We start from the raw sequence: 24,157 nt of genomic DNA on the forward strand, positions 1-24,157 counted from the left end.
TAATGTAATCCACACCTGCTTGGTGTGCCACTCTGTCCCCCTCTAGTGGCACCTAAACCAGCTAGAGATGGATGAGTCTGCTACAGCCTGGGCTAAGCAACAGTAATCTTCTAGCTCATGCAGTAGAGGCTCATGCATTAAGTTCCAGAGGTCCCAAGTTTGATCCCAGCTAACGCTGACTGGGGTCTGTCGGTGTTCCACTAACTCCTGCGTTGAGCCTCAGATAATTTTGAGTGTATATCAAAATGTTTCCAGACTCCTTCTCAAAACCTTAGTCTTGTCTACACCCAAAAATTGCACCAGTTTAACTAAAATCATTTTTACGTCAATGTAATTAAACCTGTCCAAACCCCAATGTGGACACACTTACATTGGTTTACACCTGATTTATAATGATTTAGCTCAATTCAGTTAGTATGAAACTGACTATACCAATACCTGTGTTAATCCTTTGAGCATGTCCACTATGCACTAGATGTTTCCAGAAGCCTTAGGAGACTCAGACTGAGCCGAGTATTTGTGCAGTTAAAAAAGTGACATGCCTTATCTGCAACAAACCTGCCTCGTGAATGCACATTCCATGCCCTGCGCTGGCTATACGTCCGTCGCCCTCCACACATACAGAGTTTGCAGCTGCAAAGTTTGTGCTTGTGTGTGAGGGGAGGGGGTGGGGGGGCTACAAAAATATTACCTTTCCCCACATTCTACACTGTCTTCTTGAGACTGTTTGATCATTCCATGGCAATATCCCTCTGAGCCCTCAGTGTGATGATGAGTAGGGAACAATACGTTTCAACAGCGGTGCTGGAACAGTTTGTATAATGGGGGTGCGGAGAGCCATTGAACCAAACTGTATATAATGGAAACCACTTCAAGCCATGGAATGCGGCAGCACACTCAGCACCTATGCACTTAAACTAAGAACATCTCCAGTCCCTTCAGTAGGATTTTACCCAATAGTAGATTTTCGACATTGCTAAATGAAGGCAAAAGAGAAAAATCACTCATTAAGGTAGATACTCGTAAGTAGCAACATATCTGTGCTCTTTTCCTATATTGCTCTGAAGAGGCTGTTGCTGTTATGGGGAGTGTCGTCTGACCAAAGGCAGTCTGCTTTTTTTGATACGTAAAACAGCTACAGTACATGCTAACAATCTATAATGGCAACAATGTGATTATGTTTATTATTATTGCTGCAGTATTACATTAATATACGTACTGTCCTTTTTACACATATTCTGCATTTGTAGCCTACTACCATATTGAATCAAGAAGTTAATGGAATTAAAAATAAAACTTGATACTTTTATAAGTTATGTTTTAAGGTCAAACATCAATCACGACAACACACACAACCTCTTGCTCTTACTTGTAAACATTTTTTTGTACTCGCACTTAACTGTAATACTTTGTATGCACTATAAGTCACCCTGGATGAGGGTGTCTGCTATGCAAATAAGTAGTAATACTGTAATAACCTAAATGAAAGTACTATTCCACATCAAAAAGTGTATTCTATTGATACAGGGAGTATCAAATTGTAAATTAAGAATGGATAAACTCACTCATTTCTGGGGACAGAACTCAGTTAATTTGCTCAGCTTCTTCTCAGTCACATTTTTGTTTTGAAGATGGGATTCAGTGTCCCAAAGAGACCTGTAGACCCTGTCACCAAATCCTTCTAGCTGTGAAAAGTTCCTAAGTGTGTTCAAAGCCTCCAACAGCTTGGAATTTGATTCTGATGAAGGTCCACCTCTGACAATCTCACTCTTGATTATCTCTTAGTTTACGAAATGTTTCCTCAACACAAGCTTATTTCTCTGGCCTTGCAGCAGCGCTCAGTAATTCTTCATTGATTAGCTCTCCAAACATGAGCAAATCCTCATCTAGTCCTCTTTCTCCATGTTGACCCGGAAGTGGAACATTGTTCAGGGCAGGGCCGGCTCTAGATTTTTGGCCGCCCCAAGCTCCGAGTGCGCAACTGCCCAAGCAAAAAAGGATGGCCAGAATGCCTCCCCTGGAACTGTGCTGCCCCGAGCATGTGCTTGCTTTGCTCTTGCCTAGAGCCGGTCCTGGTTCAGGGGGTCGTCAAACTCTTCAATATCCTCGTCTAGCACACCTTCCGCTAGCACAACATATTTACCTTTCCTGAAACAGTCGGAAATTGTTGTCAGCTTTACATCTTGCCATGCCTCAGCAACAAGATGAATGGACTCTAGCAAATTTACAATTTTCAAGATTGTCTGAACATCTATGTTAGGGTCCACATCAAGAGCAACAATAATCCGGTTTGCGTTAGTCTCTAAGGTTTCACTAGTACTCCTTTTCTTTTTGATCAGTCCCTTCATGTTCTTAATCACATCTTGATCCAGAGGTTGCATCAAAGATGTAATGTTAGGGGGGTAAGATTTCAAGCTGAATGTTTGTGAGAACCACTCCTTGGGGTGTGCAAAGCAGTTATCTAGGAAGAGGCATCTCTTAGGGTTCTGAGAGCGAAGCTGACGATCCCACTTTTTTAGCCAGCTGATGAAAATTTCACCTGTATCCCAACCAGTCGCTGAACTGACATAACTGAGGGGAAGTTTCCTGAAATCCTTTGGAAAGCATCTAGGTAATTTTACCTTCCCAATCACGAACAGCGGGCGTTTGTCATTCCCATCCAGTTACCCTGTCCTTTGAAGCTTTCCCTCCTTCTTGCTTTTTATTTTTTTTCTACATGTCCTCTGTCATAGAGCCTTTCAGATAAAGTCCTGTTTCATCAGCACTGTAGATGTCAGCGGGGAAAACTTTTCAGGAATGTGAGGAAGTTTTTCATACTGTCACTGCTAAGCCGCTGGTTTATCCACCCACTGTTTTTTGCCATGCTCTTCTTTGAAAGTGATATTGAAGCGTTTCTTCCATCTGGCAAACCAACCGTCACTTGCCTTAAAATTTTTTAATCCAAGTGAAGCAGCAAGCTGAAGGGCTTTTTCCTTGATTGTGGGTCCAGTAAGCAGTGCTCCCTGTGCCCTCTTCTCCTTGAACCATATAAAGAGAACCTGGTTGACATTAGGAACTTTTCCTTCATGCCCACTCTTATGGCAGCTATTCGACTGTCCGTCTTCATATTTAGCCAAAAGTTATCCTTCTGCTTCAATATTCTGCATGCAACCAAACTGTGCAATTCCCACTTGATTGCAACTTGTTTTTGAGTAGCCCCTGGAGTTGGACAGTCTTGGATAATCTGTACTTTTTCTTTCAGTGAGAGACTTCTTGGCATTTTGTCCGTTTTTGCCACACAAAAAAAGATACAATCTCACAAATGTTGCTCTTGTGCGGTGGCTATGTTACTGAGTGGACACTTCACGTTAGGGAAAATGTTCCCAGAGGAAATGTTGCTGGTAAGCAGCAGTTGTTCTTCCAAATTGTTGCTGCAAACAAGCATCTACTGTACAAGCATCAAGAGAAACACCATGTGGAAAGCGAGGAAGAAATTAAACAGCTTTTTGTTTCAGCATGTTTTAATTTTTGAAGCTTGCCCCGTGTGTGAAAATTCCTCTTTAATCACAGAAGATATACAATATTGACAGATTATTTAGAGCTAAACATGGAAGGAGATAGGCTAAAGAATTATTAGCCTAACTATAAAATAAGGTAATGCTTTACTACTTACACTATGAATCTATCAAGCAATAATTGGATGCACGTGTTAGTAGCAGTAAAAAGGCATTGTCCAGTTCTCCACCTTACATGGGAATATACTTTAAGTGTTTTCTTTGATTTATGGTTCCAATTAGAACAGAATGTTCAAAGAAAGAACAAAAGTGACCTGATTTAAAAGCAAAAAGAGTGCCTTTAAAGCTATTGTTTTGCATGTGACCTGGCTCACATTTAAATTAATTGAAACTCACATTTGTGTAAAACTGTACCCCCTCAAAGAATTAATTCAGTTTTAATAATCCATTCAATGATGAAAGTGTACACACTTTTTTCCTTTAAGATTTTGGTGTTTATAGACAGAGATGGCTTTCCAGGAAACAGGTTGATTTCTTCTTAAAGCTTTGGATGGCATGTTTTCTGTCTGATTTCTTCTTTATTCTATATTGTAAAGCATCTTTGCTCATTACAGTAAGTTGGCACTAGCAACAAAGGCAACTAGTACTGTGAGAAAATCGTTTTCCCAGTCCACAGAACCAAGTAATAAATACCATTTATTCAAGCATCTGAATAATAAAGAGCCTTAGACATTAAAATATTGGAGAGCCTTTTGCACTAAATATATCTTTGGGGTAAGAGAAGGATAATCTCTTTGTTAGCCATGCATAGTCTGACTAGTAATAATAGTGCATATGCCAACATAGAAATTAAAGTATATTGGTACAGAGTCCATTTGTAAATCCTCCGTCCATTACACATCAAAGAAATTGTTTTTCATATCCTGGGGTGAGTGATGCCAATTTTTCATTTAATTCCAACGAGATAATATCTGCTATTAATATTGACAAATTTTGGAATTGTATAACTATAAGGAACACTTGTACTATTTTAAAGGCAAATGAGGTCATAAAAGTCTTTAGAAATAAGATTTAAAAAAATACCCTGGAACAACACACTTTAACCCTCCACTTCTTGCTGCAACTGCACAGAATATTGATGACATTAGATTTGTGTGTAATCTGCAATTTTAATTCAGTACATTTTTTTGAGTAATTAAAGACTCTGAGTCTAGCTTCGGAAAAAAATGGATAGACTCTAGAACTACTCCCATAGTGGCTGCTTAATCTCTATACTGACTTTGTTGGCATCGTTTCCACCTCCTCAGCTGGAAAACTTTTGAGGAAAAACACAATATTGTGGTTCAGAAAGGATTTTTTTCCCATTAGCACTCACGTGAAGGAGGTTCTATCCTGTTTGTGTTTAACATTCACGAATCTTCAATGTGATAAAAATAATTGGAAACAACCAATAGCTTATCTTGAGAAGACACAAAGGGTGGAAAGACATTGTTTGCAAATATAAGCTCTCTTTCAAAATGTAAGGCTCTGTAGATGAGTGAAAACTTTATTCCTACAGGACCTGATCCAACTCCCAGTGAAATCACTGGCAAAACTCCCACTGACTTTATTGGGAGCTGGATTGGCACACAAAATTGGAGACTCAAGAAGGGCATCTGAAAACATTTAAAATGCCTTCTTTCAAGATAGAGATTCTTACACTATAGTGGAACATGCTTGAGAAGTTTCATACTGCCTTGAGCCACATTCTACGGTCCTTACCAACTCAAGACTACAGAATCATCTTGTTGAAATAGCAGTGTGGGATATGTAAGCTTACTTGTCCTTGGTCTCATATTCTTCGTAGGTTCTCAGGGTGATCCCCACCTAATGCTGTCTTAGTCTTCTTTTGCAAGCGGCTATAAATCAGATTTATTAAGACAAAAAGAAAAAAAAGACTTCTTACAACTGTAAATTTTAAGAAATTTATGATGACGCTACACTATCAGTGTGGAGGGTCCACATGGTGGGAATGCAGTCAAGGTAACAGGAGAGTGTCATGTAGACATTAAATAATACAATTCCTTCCATATACATAAATCCCAAGTGTCTGTGCTTGTATGCTGATGGTTATAAATTATGTAACTGAACTCCAGGAACAACCTAGACTTAAATGAGTTACCAGTTAAGTAATAAAAATGTATAGATTTCCTTCCCGGGAAACAAAAATATTTATTAGGAGGCAGTATATGATTTCCTGAGGTCAATATTTTTAAAAAAATTTTGAACTGTCAACAACATGTAGTAACTCTTTGTAAAAAGTGACACAAGGGAAATACATGAGCCTGGAAAGCAGTCTTTCATTTAAAAAAAAATATTGTTTAATATACTTAACCAACTCTGAAAGAGTTAAAGTGATCTCATACAGTCTGTTTTAATAATATCAAGTATCAAGACAGCACTGTTTGCTCAATGTTCTAGTCTTCTATTTAAAGTTGCAGCTATCTCACTGTTATTTACAATCAAATTAAATGGTTTTATTACACCTGGGAACAGTTAAACATTGGCTGTCAGCTGTAAACAATTACAAGAGACAATGAAATTAGTAGATTTTTCTTAAATAGTCATGTATCCTTAATCTAATGTGCCACTGTTAACATAGGTGACATTGATGTAGATTTTCTTTGTGCATTATATATCTGATCCAAAGTTCACTGAAGTCAGTGCAAAGACTACAAGGGCCCACTGAAGTCAATAAGTAGGTATACTAGAAGATAAAATCTCATCTGCTGTAAATCAGTGTGATTCCATTGATTTAAATATAGCTGCATCAGTTTACGCTAGCTCAGAATCTACCCCTATGGCGTCAGCCTAATTTGAGTGTAAGCTCTCTGTGGTAGTGGCTGTACCACCTCCGACAGCATGTTTTGTACAGCACTGTGCACATAGAGCCTTACTGCAAGTGAAAGCCCATGGGAGTGAATGGGAAACCTTCCATTGATTTCAGTGAGCTTTGGATCAGGCCCATAGATTTCATTCAATAAATAAATACATACATAAATAAATAATCGGTCCAATTCTGCAATCCCTATTCTGGTTGCAGAACTTAATAACTACACAGTTCATATTTTACCCTCTGCCCTTGTTACTGCTATCCCAGTTAACATTCATATCTTCAAGGCCTTCAGGCAGTTCCCTCTGTCGTCAATTTTTTATTGTTTTTGACAGTGTAATACTAAAAAAATTTAATGTATATTTACCTTAGCCAACTCATCATAAATTATATGGGCCAAAATTCACTCTCCATTACACCTGAGCAATCCCACTAATTCCAGTAAGGTGCAACTGGGCCACATGTCTACACACAGGAATGCCTCTATCTTTACATATGCTAAAAGCTCAAAACTCTTCTTAGCCATCTCAGATGTCAAGTTATAGGCAATACTTTTGTAATTACTCAAGGCTTTTGTTTCTCACATGCTCACAGTCACTGGAGAGCACTACAGCTGTTTTATTCACTTCTAGAAATGGACTTATCAGGAGCTGTAGCAAGAGGACCTTGCAGCTGCAACACTGAGGTAAGAACTAGTGCTGAGTGGTAGAGTTTCAAGGGCAAAGCTCTAGATGTAAAGAATAATAAAACAAAACCTAAACTCTCCTATTTATATCTAGTGACGGATATACTCCAGCTATGATAAATTATGAAAGCTCCCCCAGACTTCTTACAGAATAGTCATAATTCACCCGTTCCCGTTATCCTGGAGGTATGTAAAGGCTGAGGTAACAGTTCTGGTGTAATCAAGTTGGAAAACATCTGCCAAAGTAAACCTTTATTTAGTGCATACTATATAATATTTATAGAGCAAAGCTATGAATGCTTCTTGAGCCATTTTAGGAACTAGAAACTGAATTGTACTTTCTGAAGGTTTATCTTGACTTTCTCCGACTGCTTCTTTTACTTTACAGCATTTCACTGGCAAGCTGCCATTAAAACTGTTGTCTAATTACACAGCATATCAGAAGCTTGCAGCCCCATAGATAGCATTTTGTGTAGTATAACTGGATTTTAAACATTATCATCTGAGTGAAAGAAATTACTCCCCAGATTAACATATTTAAAAAATAAAGCCCTGTGTGTCAATAGCAATCATTATTTGTTTAGGGAAATGTGATTTTGGATGAGGAACTTATTTCAGAGGTTAAACACCCTAATATTTAACAGGCTACAATTTGATGGGCTCGTTAGATGACTTACCCCTTAGGTATGGCAGGAGTTTATTCACATGTAATTACACATTTAGACAATATCTTAATGATGATATGAAATACTTCCACTGACTCAGTCCATCTGGAGATTATGGTGGTGTTCTGATTACATAGCCACATGTTAAATTATGATTCACAGAACCTATGCTTTTCACTTACAACATTTGGATATGGATGTTCTTGAAATACAAGGCAACATAGGTGGGGATCATTTAACACAGTTGTGCGCTTTCATGAAGACATGTTAATTTGCATTGATATGTAGTTAAAGAATAGTGTAGATGTTTGACTCTTTTTGATCTGATAGCAAAAACTTAAATACTTACTAAAATATTATATATCCAGATGGGTTTGCTTTTTAAAGTTATTCCAATACTCTGCTTTAAATAACTGACTTCATTTAAGCACTCTCAATTTTTCATTTTGAAGAAACTGTGCCCTTCATTTACTTTATGTAAACTTTGCTGACAACAAGCTAGAATTATTTTGTAGTTCTGAATTAATGCTTGACTTACATCACCTGATGATTACCTGTTTTGTTCATTCCCTCTAAAGCACCTGGCATTGGCCACTGTAGGAAGACAGGATACTGAGCTACATGGACCATTGGTCTGACCCAGTATGGCCGTTCTGAAGTTCTTATGTGCATGGGGGGAAAAACAGGTAAACAAATCCATGTTTTATTTAATTTTTGGCACTGCGTACAAACATTCTGCAAATCTGAAAATATCTATGAAATGTCAGCAAGAATATTAACTACTTTCTAATTTTATTATGTGTTGGGTGAAAAACAAAAAGACCTAAGCATAATGCCAGATGGATTAAGGGGAGTTGCTCCTACCTAAGGACTGTAGGATTGGAGCTCTGATCATGTGTATGTTTGTGTTTCCCTTTATTCTCTTTCCTCAGATAGGGACCCATCCTGTAGGCACTTACACATGTAGGTAACTTTATCCAAATGAATAGTTGTACTGATTAAAATAGGACTACTCACCAGAGTAAAGTTACTTGCCTGCATAAATGTCTACAGAATCAGGCCCTTAGTACTTCCCATTCCCTTCCTGAAGCAATATGCTCACACAAAATCTATTTACTTTACAAGTAGAGGAATACACATTTAGAAATACATTTATGAGAAGCACAGTACTCTGCTCTATTAAGAAACATGGTACAATAAAGGTAACAGCTAAGTACAGGCTAACCCATTGAAACGAAGTCTTCAGCATATGATTGTATCTCATAAAACTATTTTCTATGAAAATTAAAAGACTACATGGTAAAGCCAATCTGCTTTGACACCTAAAGCATTACAAACATAGGCTTAACACTGCAGAATTAACACCTGTGATAATATAAAATATGAAAATAAGTTGCTAGTTGTAGCAAGTGGAAGCAATGACACAAGAACTCAAATGAAAAAAAAAAAAGCTTATTATGGAGGTGTAAAGAAAGAATGCAAGTACCGGAGAATTAATTGTAATCTTTTTTTAATATATAACATGGCATCCTGCCAAACCACACTCTGTACTTTACTTACTGTTTCAAGCAGCTCTCATTTATTTTTTAGTTTAGCAGGGCATCTATCCCTAGGTATATCTGGATTTACAAAAACAAGCTAAGACCAACCAGCTGCTCTTCACCCATAAGATCAGATAAAGTAGCTGTCTCAAACATTGGTATAGCAGGGGCTACCTTATCAACACAGGGATGTCTGCATTTAAAAGTACACTACAATGTATTGTGATTTCCTACAGTTCCCCCCACACACTTGAGACTATTCATTTTCTTGCCTGCACAAAAATTACATTTCTCAAGACTGACTCCCAAAAATATATGACCAGAGACACCATATTACTAGAAGCCTAATTAGTATGGAGAGAAACGTTCACTCTGCGGGGTAAACTACAGCCATTGGAACAGCCTGGTGACTTTTACTTTGAAAATATTTCTTCTTTAAAACGCGATGACAATGAAATGTGTGTGAGGTCCGCATGAGTACAGCCCCAGATGTTTACGATGCAGTGGAAGTACAGCAGTGCTGCAATCTGAGAGCTTTCCGAAGAAAAGAGGACAACAGGACACCGCAAAGCAGCACATATGCTATTGACCACGCAGACAGGAGCATCATGTTACCAGAGAGAAGGCAGGGCAAAGACAAATAGCAGCGCTGGTGCCTTAAAAGTTAACTTCATGGGCTGCAATCACCCAAAACGCAGCAACATGCAGGGACAGAAATCAAAACCAGAAAAACACTTTTCACGGGATGGGGAGTGGAAGGATTGGGGGCGGGGGCGGGGGGCGAGAGAGAAGTAGATAAATCTTGTGGGGCTTAACGGGAGGTGGGGAATCAATGTATTGTTTTAAACCAGAGTTCACATCAAACCATTCTAATGACAGGGGATAATTGTTTTCAGACTCAGTAGAAAATACCCTCTCTCCACCCCCAGCCCCCTTTACAAATCTTTCTAATTTGCTTTTCTGCCAGCCCAGGAAACCAATTGTGTTCACTCAAACCATTTGCAAAACAAATTTCTGGAGAGAGATGAGATGTGCAGATAGGAGAAGGATGCAGCGAGCAGAGTCCAAAGAGACACCCCCCTACCTCTCTTTCTCTCTCTGTCACCTTCCCAAGCAAGTGCTCTTGAGAACTAAAAGTTTGGATGGCGGGGGGGGGGGGCATGTAAGCAAACGAGATGCACCGGTAGTGGGGTGACTGTCCTGGTTGTGTAGGGCTTTTCAGGGGGGCGAGGGGTGTGACATGGATTGGGCTCCCTCTGGGCGCTCAGGTTTTAGGGGGTGCGGGGAGGCAGTACTTACTGTACGGGCAGTTCTCCTTCTTGGTCCCGCTGACCTTGCCGTTCTTCTCAATCTTGAGAAAGTACTTGTTGTAAGAGTAGAGCTTCCTCCAGCGCACATCTCCCTGGAGGTGATTGTAGCTCCGCACGTGCCTCCCCGCACTGGCAGGCGAGGAGAAGGATGAAGAGGAGGAGGAGGAGGAGGATGAAGAAGACGCGTTGGTGGCCTCTGGGGACCGCATGTCCTGGCAGATGACAGACCCAGAAGACACCAAGAAGAGCAGCAGGAAGAGGCAGCCGCCGCTGCAGCAAGGCAGGTGGGAAAAGGCGGAGGCACCATTTGTCAGTATCCATTTGCACATTGTACTGAAACGCTGGGCGCTGGAAAATGTCTCATCAGAAGAAACATACTGGAAGGGTAAAAGCTGGTAAAAGGCAAGTGGAGAGCTGGTGGCTGCTGCTTCTGGTTAGAGCCCCCTGAGCTGTGATCTGGCCTGAAGTGAGTGCACCAACATCCATAACTCGGGACAAATCGCCTCAGAAGTTGCTGCCTTTTTAATCCTCCGAGTCCTCCCTCACGGAAGAAAGTTGGTGGGGTGTGTGTGTGGTGGTGGTGGTGGTGATGGTGGTTAATCCTCTCTCCTTTTACTCTCACCCCCCCTCCCCAACCTGGTCTGAGGCTTCCCCGTGGTTATTTCGTTCTCTTCCTCCCTCCTTTCTTTACCATCTTAGATGCAGAAAGGTCTGAAAAATAGATGACAGCAGAGTGAACAACGATAGCAACAATAAATAACGACTCGAACCCAAGGGGGGTACTGCAGGGGGTTTCTTGCCCCAAGCCCACACACCCTCCCCTCCTCCCCCCCCCCCACTTGATGGCTTTTGCACCTTCTTCTGATTTCCCCACCCCCTTTCCTTGGCAAAGCGCAAGCGGGTTGTACAACTCGTCCCCTCTCCCTGACAGCCCAGAGGAGGCAGTTTCTTTGTTTTGCTTTGAATCCTCCAGAAAGTACCAAAAAAAAAAAAATTCCAGAGAGAGAGAGAGAGAAATCCCAACTTCTCTCCCCCGTCTGGTTGTAAACAGGTTGGAAGCTGTAGCCTCAGTGTATGTCAGTGATTACAAGCAAGAGGTGGGATGTGCCTCTGGTGGTCAACCCTTATTTGCAGGGGGTCAGGCAGCGGTGGGACATCTGAAACCCTTTTGCAGCTGGAGTGAGCAAATGCCTGCTGTGGAGGGAGCCTCCGGACGGAACTTCCTCCCAGTCTGCGGCAGAAGCAGCGGCAAGCAGCCTCCCGCTCGTTGCTAATTGCTCCTAAAGCGTTCTTCTCCTCCGAGTGCTGGCCACCAGCATGGCTTGGAGACTCATGCTTTACTAATTCCCCTGTCTTCCAGGCTGAACCAATCCCCTCTAGGGAACCCCCCTTCTTTCCTTCCTTCTTCTTCTTTTTTTTTTTTAAATGCTTGTTTTCTAGCGCAGGATTTGATTTGATTTTTTTGGCAGTGAAGTGCTTGAGAGAACCACCTGGAGCTTGTTGCTGTGCTGACTTCCCCCACCCCCCTTCCTGGGCTAGAGAAGGGATCGGGGGCGAGACTGGTTAGAAGAATATAGTGAAGACAAGCCCTGAAAAGTAAGATTATATGTTGGTCAAGGAGAGTAAAAGGGAAGACACATAATTAGCTCCCTTTCCTTCCCCTCTGTCAGCTTCCATGGAGGTCTCGCCCCCCCCTTTAATGTATCATTGATTTCTCGCTTCCGTCGCTGAAATAAGAAGTTCACACTTTACCCTGCTCTTTCTTTTAAGCCTCTCAAGATTTATCTCCCCTCACCCTCCTGGTCTCAAATGAAATCGGGGATCTAAATGACCTATGATTTCTAATTATTAACATGAGTCATTGACTGAATCACGCATCGGACTTCAAAGCAAAAAGGGGCTTTTATGGGGATTGCAAAATTTTCCTCATAAAATCTGTCTGAATGGGTTTCTGTGGGTTTTTTTTAAGCCAACAATTAACAGTACATCACACAGGGTTGCCTAAGTTGTTATACCTTAATAAGGGGCCAGGGAGTGCCCCTGCTCGTGCTTAAGGACAGTCGGTGCACAAGACATTAAACTGTACATCAGCATTCATCAATGCAACATAATCCGTATAAAATGCAAGATAACGAAACATTATTAAGTAAGAGACTCGATTACAGAGGGAAACTGACATTATGTGGAAACAAAATGGGTTATACTGTGCATAAGCATGGAACTTATCTGAAACAGGCATAGTCAAAGAGAAATAATGCAGATCAATAGAATACAATGGGAAAAACAGCCTCTGCCATTATATTGTTCATTTGGAATCAATCTTACGTTGAACAGCAGAAAATACATAAAAGACAAATAGTTATAAAATTAGATTGATTCATTAGGCTGGGCTCTTTAGTATATTGTTAACTTCACAGTAGAAAATTAGAAATGATTTTCTCCAATTTTGGTGTTTACTCAGTTGCAAAAGAGTCAGCTCTTAAATTTATGTGCTTAGATTCTGCGGGTGACATTTAAACAACCTTAAAAATGGAACCATTTAATGCTGGAATCAATATGTTTTATGATGTTGTTTATGTTACTTCAGAATATTTATTCTTCATATTTTCACTGTGGTAAAGGCTTCAGAAAATTCTCAGGCTTAATTTGATTTAAGATTTATTTTTGCAGTTACTAATCTTAAAGAGAAAAGAAAAAGAAAAAGTCTATTCTATAATGAATGGCTGACAACTTTAATGTGGCCACAATGTTAATTTCAATTTTCTAGCTCATAGTTTTATACCTGGGTTACCCACAATGTCTGAAAGATACGGTATAGGGTTTCTGAGGGATTTGTGTTTCAGCCAAAAGTTCAGCTGATTCAAAAAATTTAAAATGCCAAGTAATTAAAAATACATGTCTTTTAAATTGTATGTGTGATGAAACTATCTGATTATAGCACTTTGTGCTAACAAATGTTACAAAATGCAACAATTTTTTTTAGAGTTTCTCTGCACTGGGAAGAGAAAATATCACAGGAAGGTAAAAAGGCTTTACTTAAAATATTATTTAAAGCCTCACATCTGAATTTTCTGCTCACGTGAGAAATTCTACTTAGACTTATTTGTAACTTCTGCTTGGTTGCATGAATGAAAAATAAAAATTGCAACTTTAGAAGTTTCATATTAAATCTGGTTCTGGCAGGTGCAATACTTAGTGCAGTACTTAAAACCACTACAACAGATAGAGTCCTTTTCTATACTGTGTGATGACAGGGAGGGCATTTACAAAACAGAGCCCAAATGAAAAGCTGACATAGCTTTTTAGATTATATCTCATTCCTTTTTCTACTTTCTGTATAGCCTTTCTTTTATAGCACAGTTGAATCCCTAAATACCCCACTACTTTGTATTGTTAGGTCACCTCTTAGGTTAGCCTGAGAAAGCCTGAGAAAAGTTCCACAGGAAAGATGCACTATTTAACGGAATTCAATCTGTCCCAATAGATTTGAATCACTAACATAAATGTATGAATGTAGATTATATCTCTGTAATGAGGCCTGAATCATTCTCAGTTACTTCAAAGGACTGAAATTCAACCTTCCTTTTTAGCAGCAACAATCAGACCTTAATGGGTTCCTTTATTAATTGTTCCACTGCTAAGTTTGAAAAGGAACTAACTTCAGTACAGGTCCTACACTAGAAGTGGTACCTACTACCTCTAAAACTGTTTCTTTCTTGCCTCCAAGCTCTTTACGATTTTCACATAGCTTACTTAGCGGCATTCTCAAACATTCAGTTACATTGACTCATCTACATTGAAACAAAGCAACCCTCCTTCTCAAAAACTTATGCAACGAGTAAAAAACATTTTTCAGGGTGCTGTTTCAGCAGATCAACTTTCCTAAGAATGTTGGGGGAAATGAAGTACATACAGGAATTTTAATTGGAAATATTCATAACAATCTACTAGCTTCCTATGGTTGTATTGCATTTTTTTTCCTTTTGATCAGTAGAGTTTTTTTTACAGTATGAATTGCAAGTGTTCCTGTAGTTAGATAAAATTTCATTTTTGAATTGCAGGAGTATCTCAAGGGTGGACATACTAGGCTCTACCTACTTTTGATTTCCCTCAAACTGTCATCTTTACTTGGTGTTGTAAGTAACTTCTATGTCTTTAAATTTGCAGCGTTGTCACCATCTTGGTCCCAGGATATGAGACAAGGTGGGTGAGGTAATATCTGTTATTGGATCAACTTCTGTTGGTGAGAGACAAACTGTCAAGCTCCACAGAGCTCTCTTCTTCAAGTAACCCTGAAAGGTTGGTTTAGGTAATAAACTTGTCTGAGGAAGAGCTCTGTGGAGCTTGAAAGCTTGTCTCTTTCGCCAACAGAAGTTGATCCAGTAACAGATATTACCTCACCCACCTTGCCTCTCTTATATGTTTAAGTGTTATTTTAGTCAGTTCACTCTGAAATACCACCAGCTTCCTGTGCAGACTTTGGACTGCTGGATAGTAATCATGACCATTTGCTGCTGACTGTGTAATTAGAGATGTGTATTCACCTTATTGGATCCAATCCTGCTCCCATTCTAGTCCATAGGAATTTTGCCAGCCACTGCAATAAGAGCAGATTTGGGCCAGTGATGTCATTGGTAAAGAGAGTGCTGCCAGAAATGATGTAAAGAATGCTACATGACAGCAATGATGCAAACAATGCAGTCTGTAGGCCAAATGCAGGCTGCAGAGTTCTGCAACGTGGTATATGACCAATCCCACTTGTACAAAAGTGGCATGACAGGTAGAATCCACAAGTCCCAACATACAATACTCTGTCTCAATGTGAGGCAGGCCAGTCAGACACAGCAATGCATGCTGAAACCTTTACACCATATGATGTACTCCCATAAACGAGGGCAGATGTAATCTGTGGCATTTTATGCAAATTAAGGTTTATGACAAGTCACCATTATGGTCTTCCTGTGAGCAATCTGCAATATAACAAAAATTATCTCTGTCCTTCTGTAGTGCTTTTCCACATATCTCAAAGTGCTTTACAAAGGCAAGCAAACATTATTATTCCCATTTTCCATAGAGTGTGAGGTATAGTAGAAGCTCAGAGTTACAAACACCTCGGGAATGGAAGTTGTTTGTAACTCAGAAATGTTCATAACTCTGAACAAAACGTTATGGTTGTTCTTTCAAAAGTTTATAACTGAACATTGACTTAATACAGCTTTGAAACTTTACTATGCAGAAGAAAAATGCTGCTTTTAACCATCTTAATTTAAATGAAACAAACACAGAAACAGTTTCCTTACCTTGTCAAATCTTTGTTTTTAAACTTTCCCTTTATTTTTTAGTAGTTTACATTTAAAACACTACTGTACTGTATTTGCTTGTGTGTGTGTGTTTGTTACTGCCTGATTGCCTACTTCCAGTTCCAAATGAGGTGTGTGGTTGACTGGTCAGTCCGAAACGCTGGTGTTCATAACTCTGAGGTTCAACTGTATAAAGAAATTAAGTGACTTGCTCAAGTTCACAAAGAGTGAAACTCATTCCTATGCATAAGACCAGCACAATGCACCCTTTACGACCCACTTAATTGGGTTTTAAGTGATACACAGACCTTGGACACAGGCCCTCTGCACATGGGTGGATTTAATCCACAGTGAGTAAGTGGCAGAGATGGGAAAAGAACCTACATATATTCATTTCTAGACCCATTCTCAATCCAGTAGACTGTAGTTGCTCATTGCTGTATACATTGCCTATTGCAATATAGATGACTGCCTGGGTAATATTACCTTTTGTAACACTTGAGCAACCCTTGAGTTGTTGCACACGCTTAAAATCTTCAGCTGAGTAACCAACACAATTCCATGTGTACGAGCAAGGGCTATATTAAGAGTTTTAACAGAGTTCAACTTGTGTTTGCATTTATCTTCCAAAAAAAGCTTGAATTTCTAATTCAGTCATAACCATGAAAACACATGCAAACAGCAAGTCTGAAATAAAATTGAGTTAATCAAGGCCTGACTCTGCCCTAGATCCATATTGCGGTATTGTAATGGAAACATAGAGCGTTAAAGAGAGACTGTCAGCTAAAAAATCATATATATTGCGTAACTGTATTACTAGGAGCACCTTCGATGGATAAAATTGAAAGAATTTTAAAAATCCAAGATTCTGTTTGCAATTCGCTCAGCAAGGACAATGAAAACAGATGACTCACTTTTTCTATTCAGTCCTCTGGTCCAGTAATGATCCTACTGGAGTCAATAGTAAAACTCCCATTAGTTTCTGTGGGAGTAGGATTTGGCCAGTTGGCAATTTTGCTTTTCAGTTCTCATGCACTAGCACAGTGCTGCAATGTGGAAGTTGCAAACACTGAAAGGGGATGTTTAAATTCAAATAAAAACTGTTTTACTGAAATGAAAAATAGTTTCCTTAAAAACGTTCTAGGACATTTAGATTTTGTAAAAGCTCTCTCCACTCCTCCAGTTCACTTACATTTTCAGCTAAAGTCCCTGATAGTATTCTTAAGTATTTCAGGAACTGATAGCAATCTCTGACTTTACATCATCATTCACCAATATTGTACCATCTTCCAAAAAATGCAGGTTACCAGATCCAGAGGTCTTCTGAATTTGCAATGACAGATATCCAAAAGGGACATGGTTTGGACAGAAGGCTTAACAGATTTCTTTGCTGCTGTCTGAGATTGAACCAATTTTAAATGATCTATTCTCTCGATATGCACACAAAACTGCCATTGATGGCAGCACATACTGAGAAGGTAATAGATCTCAAAAAGTGTGAACAAAAATTGATTTTTTGTTCTAGAGGGGAGCTGGGGAGGAGAGTGGAGAATAAGTCCTGGACCCTCCTATACCATAATTATCTGGCTCATGTTAGTGTTTTATATGTGTTTTTAAAGAGACAAATGTAAAATGCGCCACTTAAACTGGTGTGACTAGGGGATAGAGCAATGGACTGGGACTCATGATACCTGAGTTCTATTCCTGGCTGCTACTAGTGTGCTGGATGACCTTGGGCAAGTAACTTCACCTCTCTGTTCCTCAATTTTCCCATCTGTAAAATGGGGATAATGATACTGACCTTCTTTGAAAGTGATTTGAGATCGACTGATGAAAAGCTGAGAGCTAGGGATGATGATGATGATGATGATGATGATTGTTATTAAGGATATTGGGCAAAATGCCACTTTTCTTACTCTTGAAGCCAGTGGTATATATGCAGCTAAAGCCACCTGGATTTGGCACATCCTGTAGATTTATGAAATTTCCTTGTGAACTTCTGGTGCAAAAATCAATGAATGGATTGTTGTGATCCATAAAAATAGTTTTTCAAATGTGGCATACAAAGTAGCATCAAACTCCATATGCTTTATTCCTTCCAGGCTCCAAGAGTTAGAGAATGCAATAGGATAGATGTGAGGATCCAAAGGGAGGAACCTGCATCTGCTGGTCCCTGAGTAACAGCCTCTGTGTTGCCAGCCACAGCAGACCAGCAATTGCCAGGCTGTGATCCTTGTGGTGCCAAATGCCACAGGATTTGTGACAGTCCATGGAGGGCCTGATTGGTAGTGCTTCCAGGGTCTCTGATTGGTCAAGGTGCACTACTTAACCTCTTGGTGTCCCCTCCAGACTTATCTGTGCAATGAGGTGGATCCTCACATGGCTGCTATGACAGACTCTTATGCCTGCACCTTGGCTTTGGTTCCTGGCTTCCAATTCCCTCTCTGGCCCTACCCACTAGGCCTAACTGGTTCCACCCACTAGGCATGACTGCCACACCCTGTCTGTGACAATAGAATTGCTTAAGCAACATGTGAGAAGTGTGCACATGGCAGCATTTCACGGCATGTCTGCTAGTGAACATGATGCATGGGCTTTCACACCATTTTTTAGCCTCTTGCTTTACTCATGCTACAAGCTCCATTATGTAATAATATATAATCATTACTGGACCTCTGTATTGTGCCTGGTGTGTTTCTTTGTCACAAACGTATTCGCTAAGATGCTTGGACTCTGCACGTTAAGGAGATGCTTTAAAAGATTGTTATTCTTCATAAGACGCTAATTATGGTTATTTTCCCAGTCTATGTTTATGGTTATGTTATGTCTGGTAAAGAAAGTATGGTAAACTTTGTAAAATAATATATGTATGCCACATAGACAATATCCATGTAATTTTTGTTTGATAAATAATGCTATTTTAAAAAAAGAAATTAGTAGGAAATTCATTCTAGTGGGGTCCAGTGGAACAGACTGCAGGACAGACCCCAAAACACTTAACTAGAGTCCCATAAATAGCCATGTACATGGGTTGAACTCTGACCAAGTTTGGTAATATTTTTCTGACTCTAGAAATGCATGCCGCAGCCAAATCTGTATACTCCAATCTGCAAAATCTACTTTAAAGGGCAGAATCTGCAGGAAGTTCTACCATCCTCAGAGAGTATATTTTCTTTTCTCTCTGCATACAAAACTCCCTCAAATATCGGCCGCTGAAGTCTTCCACTAAAATGAACAATTGGAAGCAAAATTGACAGACCCTGGACAGGATGGGCAGAAGAGGATAGTAGTGGCTCTGCAAGATGCTCCCTTCTGTTACCCAATCTCATCTAAGCCCATCCACTCCAAGTCTGCAGCACTTGGGATCTGAGGGTCTGGGCATACATGTTAGGGGTGGTTGATGGCTGCATCTTGTGGCATCACACACACACATACTTCCTAATGAGAGTTAAAGCTGATCGTCTCAGATACTGAGCCTTTTGTGTGAATTCCCACTCTCTCCATGGATATCTCAAGATCTATGGAATTTTCTCACAGATCTTGGGATACCCACCGGATTGGTGGGTCTTACTCCCAACCATTCCCAGAAGCCAGACCTATCATATGGAACGTTGTGATGGAAATTCGGTGTCATGAAAACCCTGGAGTGTCCTGTCCCTGTGCAAGTTTTTCCTTGCATAGGGATAATCTGGTCCTTCAGTATATCAGAACATATTAATTACTTTGAATCGAACATATAGTAAGCTGGGCTAACTCTCAGGATATAACTGAAGCAAGATTAAAAATAAAAGTAGATGGTTACATGAATAAGAAAAATACCTGTACTTTCACAAGCTTTTATACAAATAAAGTCCTGGTCCCTGAAGGATGCTGACCATCTACAATTTCCTTTGAACCAAATCCAGATCCTCTTACACAGAGGGCACAGAGCTTGGCCAAAGATCAACATCTTGGCTAGGCTCCGTGCCTGCTGAGTGCTATCAGAATTCAGGGAAGGAGTTCCTTCTAGCCAGTGCTTGTGGAGCTGTCTGAAATGAAGTTGAGAGGTGGGAACAGCAGGTCAACACACTCCCCTCACCACAGACAACTGGAGTAGCAGACAGGCTCCCTCTTTGTTATTTCACAACTGTAGGGGCAGCTCACACATTGCCACAGAAAAGGCAATGAGTAGTAGTCAATGGGACTACTTCTGAGAATAAGCACTACTCAGTGTGAGTAAGGGTTGCAGAACCAAGTCCTGTATTAATTGGGAAATGTGTAAAATAATAGGTAAGCAATGGACAGCCCCAAGTTTAATGTGTATCTATATTCTGACCAAACATCAGTGGGTGCAAGATCTGGCCCCTAAAGAGGTTCTATGCTCTTTAAAGGACATAGAACATAGTATGCTCTTGATACACTAGATTCTAATGGGGTGTGCATGTAAGTGCTGAGCTGAACCCCCACACCCCAAACTTCTGATCAAATCTTTTCACAGGTGTAGAATACATGTATATTCTCACCTACTATAATTTAAAGGATACTGGCATCCCTGCACAGCACCAAGTTTTAGTGGAGTCTACTCAGACATGTTTTCTGGTTTTGGGTAATCTGTATATCTGAAGACAACATCACACGCTTGAAGCTATTTAACTAAAAAAGTAATGACTAAGGCCCTACTTAATTTGTGATATTGCGGAAATTGTAAATCCCACAATATTAGGCTTCCATTGCAATTTTGTCAGCTGGCTGGCTGACAGCAGGAGTCCTGCCATATACCGTCAGCCTTGCGTGGCTGATGGGTGGGGTCCCACTATCAGCCCTGTGCATGACAGGGCTCCTGCTGTCAGCCCTGTGCATCAATAATTGTAATAAAATTGTAATATATTTTTAAAACCCTTGCAGGTTTGTTTTCGAGTTATTTGGAGTGTATATACAACCTAGGTGGCCCATCCAACTTTTTACCATGTCCAGTGAGCAGTCATGAGTTGTTATAATCATTACGAGATTCCCAAGAAAAATAGGGAGGGTATATAGCTTAGATAAAAAATAGATTTGGAGAAAGAAAGTTTTATACATGAGGGACAGAACCGCATGGAATAGCAGTTCTACTGTTTTTCCCAATACTCTTAAAGATGTTGAGAATGTCTAGTGAGTATAATAAAGTCCTTCTACTAAAAAGTTTTGCAGTTCTTTTTTGCTGGTAGTCCGGCATACCAAGGGCTGATAGGACTTTCTCACTAATCTTTGGCCATTTCTCCCTAGCACCTATGGGAGAAACCATAATATTCTATTTCTTTGGCTCCAGTTAGTTTTGTTTTTTATCTGGCTTGTTAGATCTTCATAATGTCTCACCTTCTCTTCTACAGTGTCTTCAAAGACCTTCTCCTTGTATTCTAACCAGACTGTGATGTCCACCACCAGGGCTTTCTCTTCTTTAACGAAGAGTTCCTCTTCGGCGGTATGCAGGTGTGATTCTTTGTAGATCACCCATTCCAATTTTCAGGCTTCCCGCTTCAACATACCGCATAGTTTGTTGTGTCTTCTTATGCAGGCTTCCTGAACTGCCGGACATTGCCCTAAAATGTGGGATAAAGATTCATAAGAAGCAGGACAATGTCTGCAATTCATGATCTTATTTGTCCGGCCTCGTCCTAAATGCTCTCTGGTGGGGTATAGGTTTGGTCTAAGTTTAAGAGCCAAAAGAAATTGACGTTCTGAAAACCCACGATGGAAGTTCATCCAATCAATCCAAGTTCATCCAATCCAATTGGCAAGGCAGATTTTTCTAATGGGCTAGTTCTGTTTCTCTCCAATTACATGGGATCGGATATATCTTCTTAGGAGCTGGTTTCTCCCATTCGCTGAGAAGTTCCAAGATCTGCCGGGGTAGTCTATAATCAATAGACACTAGATCTGTTATTCTAGGAATTTCATCCTCCTTCGCACCAGCAGTCACCCATAGGTTTTGGAATTCTTCTTCAATGTTGTTTGCCAATGCAATATTCCTAATAGTTTCGTCTTCCGAGTTTGCAATTCTATGCAACCGCCATGCTTGAACTGAAGGGATGAGGCTAGCGAGTTTCGTCACTCCGAGCCCCCCATCCCTGGTTCTAGCATAAATTAAACTAGAATTACAGGTATCAGGTGGAAGATGAAGCCACTGTTTCACGGTGTTTCTGATGTTATCATCTAATGAAGATAACAAGGTCTTTCTGGTCTCTGTGTGATCAGCCAGGCAGATGATTCTAGGTGTTGTGTATACATTTAACATCATTAGCTTCTGTGAAGGTTTTAGTGGAGCTTTTTTGAGTCTTTCAAGCCATGTGTCAAGTTTTTCAAAGAACAAATGTTTAGAGAACCCAATCCATGGGTCGACTTTGCGTCCCAGATATTTTTCGGATTCGCCAGGTACGATCATATTCAAATCATCTTTGTTTATCTTCCAGGCATCACAATTATTGATGGTATATGAATCATGAGTAGGGCTGAGAAAGAATCCATAGCACTTTTTGGATTGCACTTTCAAGCCAGTTAGCCTCCAAAAGGTTTCCAATATTTCAATGTTTATATTCACGTCCTCCTAGCTATCACTGAGCATGACCAAATCATCTGCAAAGGCAAGTGATGTTATCTTATTTATCCCATAGGAGAATCCCGTACCAGCCTTCTCTAGTGTTGTAATTAGAGGATCAAGTGCCAAGTTAAATAGCAGTGGAGACATGGGATCTCCTTGTTTGATGCCAACTTTTATTTCAATGGGAGAAGTGAACTCCTTTCCAACTTGTATACGGGTGTGGACATTCTTGTAGGAGTCACTAATTATATCCACAATATGCTGATCCAAGCCCCTTTCCCTTAGTACCCACATAATGTGATCATGGGATACTGAATCGACTGCCTTGGCAATATCAATGAATATGACTCCTAACGACTTTTTGCTCTTTTTGGCTTGATTTAATATTATATGGAGAATTTTAAGGTTCTCCGAACAGCCAGATGTAGCAGTAAATCCTCTTTGATGAGCATTTATTGGGCATGCTTTAGTGAGTCGGTTCACTATTATTCTCGAAAAGAGCCGTAGCACAGTGGAACCGATGGTTAGAGGCCTCCAATTCCCTAGATCTTTCAGGGCCTCAGGGTCCGATATTTTGGGATTAAAAGGGAACGGCATTCTTTTATACCATTGGGAATTATGCCTGTGATCAGCCATGTCTTGAATAATTTCTCAAGAGCATTACCTTCCGGGTCAACTAGGAGTAGGTTCCTCAGACTGACCTTGTCAGGTCCTGGAGCCAAGTTCTTATTCATCTCCTTTATGTTTTTCATTATCTCTTTAGCCGAGAGTAAGCTTTCAAAGAGCTGCGTTATCGGCAGTCGCATGAGATTTAAATTGGCCCAATCCTTCGAAGGGAGTTTGGGTCTCCCATTTGTTCTTATATGTTTCAAGGATTTCTGCAAGAGGGACTTGGCACTGCAAACAATCGGTGCCATCGATGATAATGGAAACGAGCTTGCATCTGTCGATCTTAAATAGATGCTGGTATCTCTTATAGATACCTTTGTGAGCCGCTCTTTTCTCCATCCACTTTTTTTTCTTTCCACTCTTTGAGCTTTTATTTATGGCCATTTTACTCAACCTCTTCTTCAGTTCAGGTGCTTTCATCGGGAAGGTGGAGAGGATATCAATAGAGGTGGACTCAACAAGAGAGCTTATGTTAGAATTTCCAGCCATCCATGTATTTATGACTTCCATGTCAAATTATATCTGACCCTGGTTGACTAGATTTTCATTTACTTTATGTAGGTATATGTCCTTCAGCCCAATAATGGTATCAGGACTATCAGTCTTTACTTCCAGGTGGCATGCCTTTGCTACAATTTCTGGGTCAGCCGTTATCAATTTGGCGTTCTTATTAAGACCTAGTAGTCACCGCTTATCTGTTTAGCAGTTTTTGTTTTGATTTGTTCTGCAATCAGAACATTTATGGTCCTTTTGCCCCCAAATGTACTATTAAAGTCAGTGAGGAGCTGTTCTTCTTCAATGGTCCAACAACTTTTATGTTTGCCCTGTTGCGATTTTGCTTTGGGCTGACTGGCTTCGATACGCTCTTGATTCCATACCACTGGATGGGCTATTCTCTTATGTTGCAAGAGCCCACTTTTGGTTTTAAATTGCTTGTTACATATTTCGCAAGCCCAGTCACCCACTGATTCCTCAGTTATTTTCCCTTTGCATTTAGGAATATGACAAAGAATACTATGTACTTTTGGGTCAGTTTTATTACATAGGGAACACTGGAACTCCACA

General features: G+C 40.1%; 1 protein-coding gene across 1 annotated transcript in view; it reads right to left on the bottom strand.

The window, feature by feature from the left end:
• The window catches only part of FGF10 (fibroblast growth factor 10), an 83,476-nt gene extending 72,122 nt beyond the window's left edge, over positions 1-11,354 (bottom strand). The window contains exon 1 of the mRNA XM_048851391.2: positions 10,557-11,354. Within this exon, the coding sequence (XP_048707348.1) occupies positions 10,557-10,896 (340 nt within the window). The 5' untranslated portion in view covers positions 10,897-11,354. The remainder of the gene's footprint in view (positions 1-10,556) is intronic.
• Between the last annotated feature and the right edge of the window lie 12,803 nt (positions 11,355-24,157).

This window comes from Caretta caretta, chromosome 5, assembly GCF_965140235.1.
Source record: "Caretta caretta isolate rCarCar2 chromosome 5, rCarCar1.hap1, whole genome shotgun sequence".
Taxonomy (NCBI): Eukaryota; Metazoa; Chordata; order Testudines; family Cheloniidae; genus Caretta; species Caretta caretta.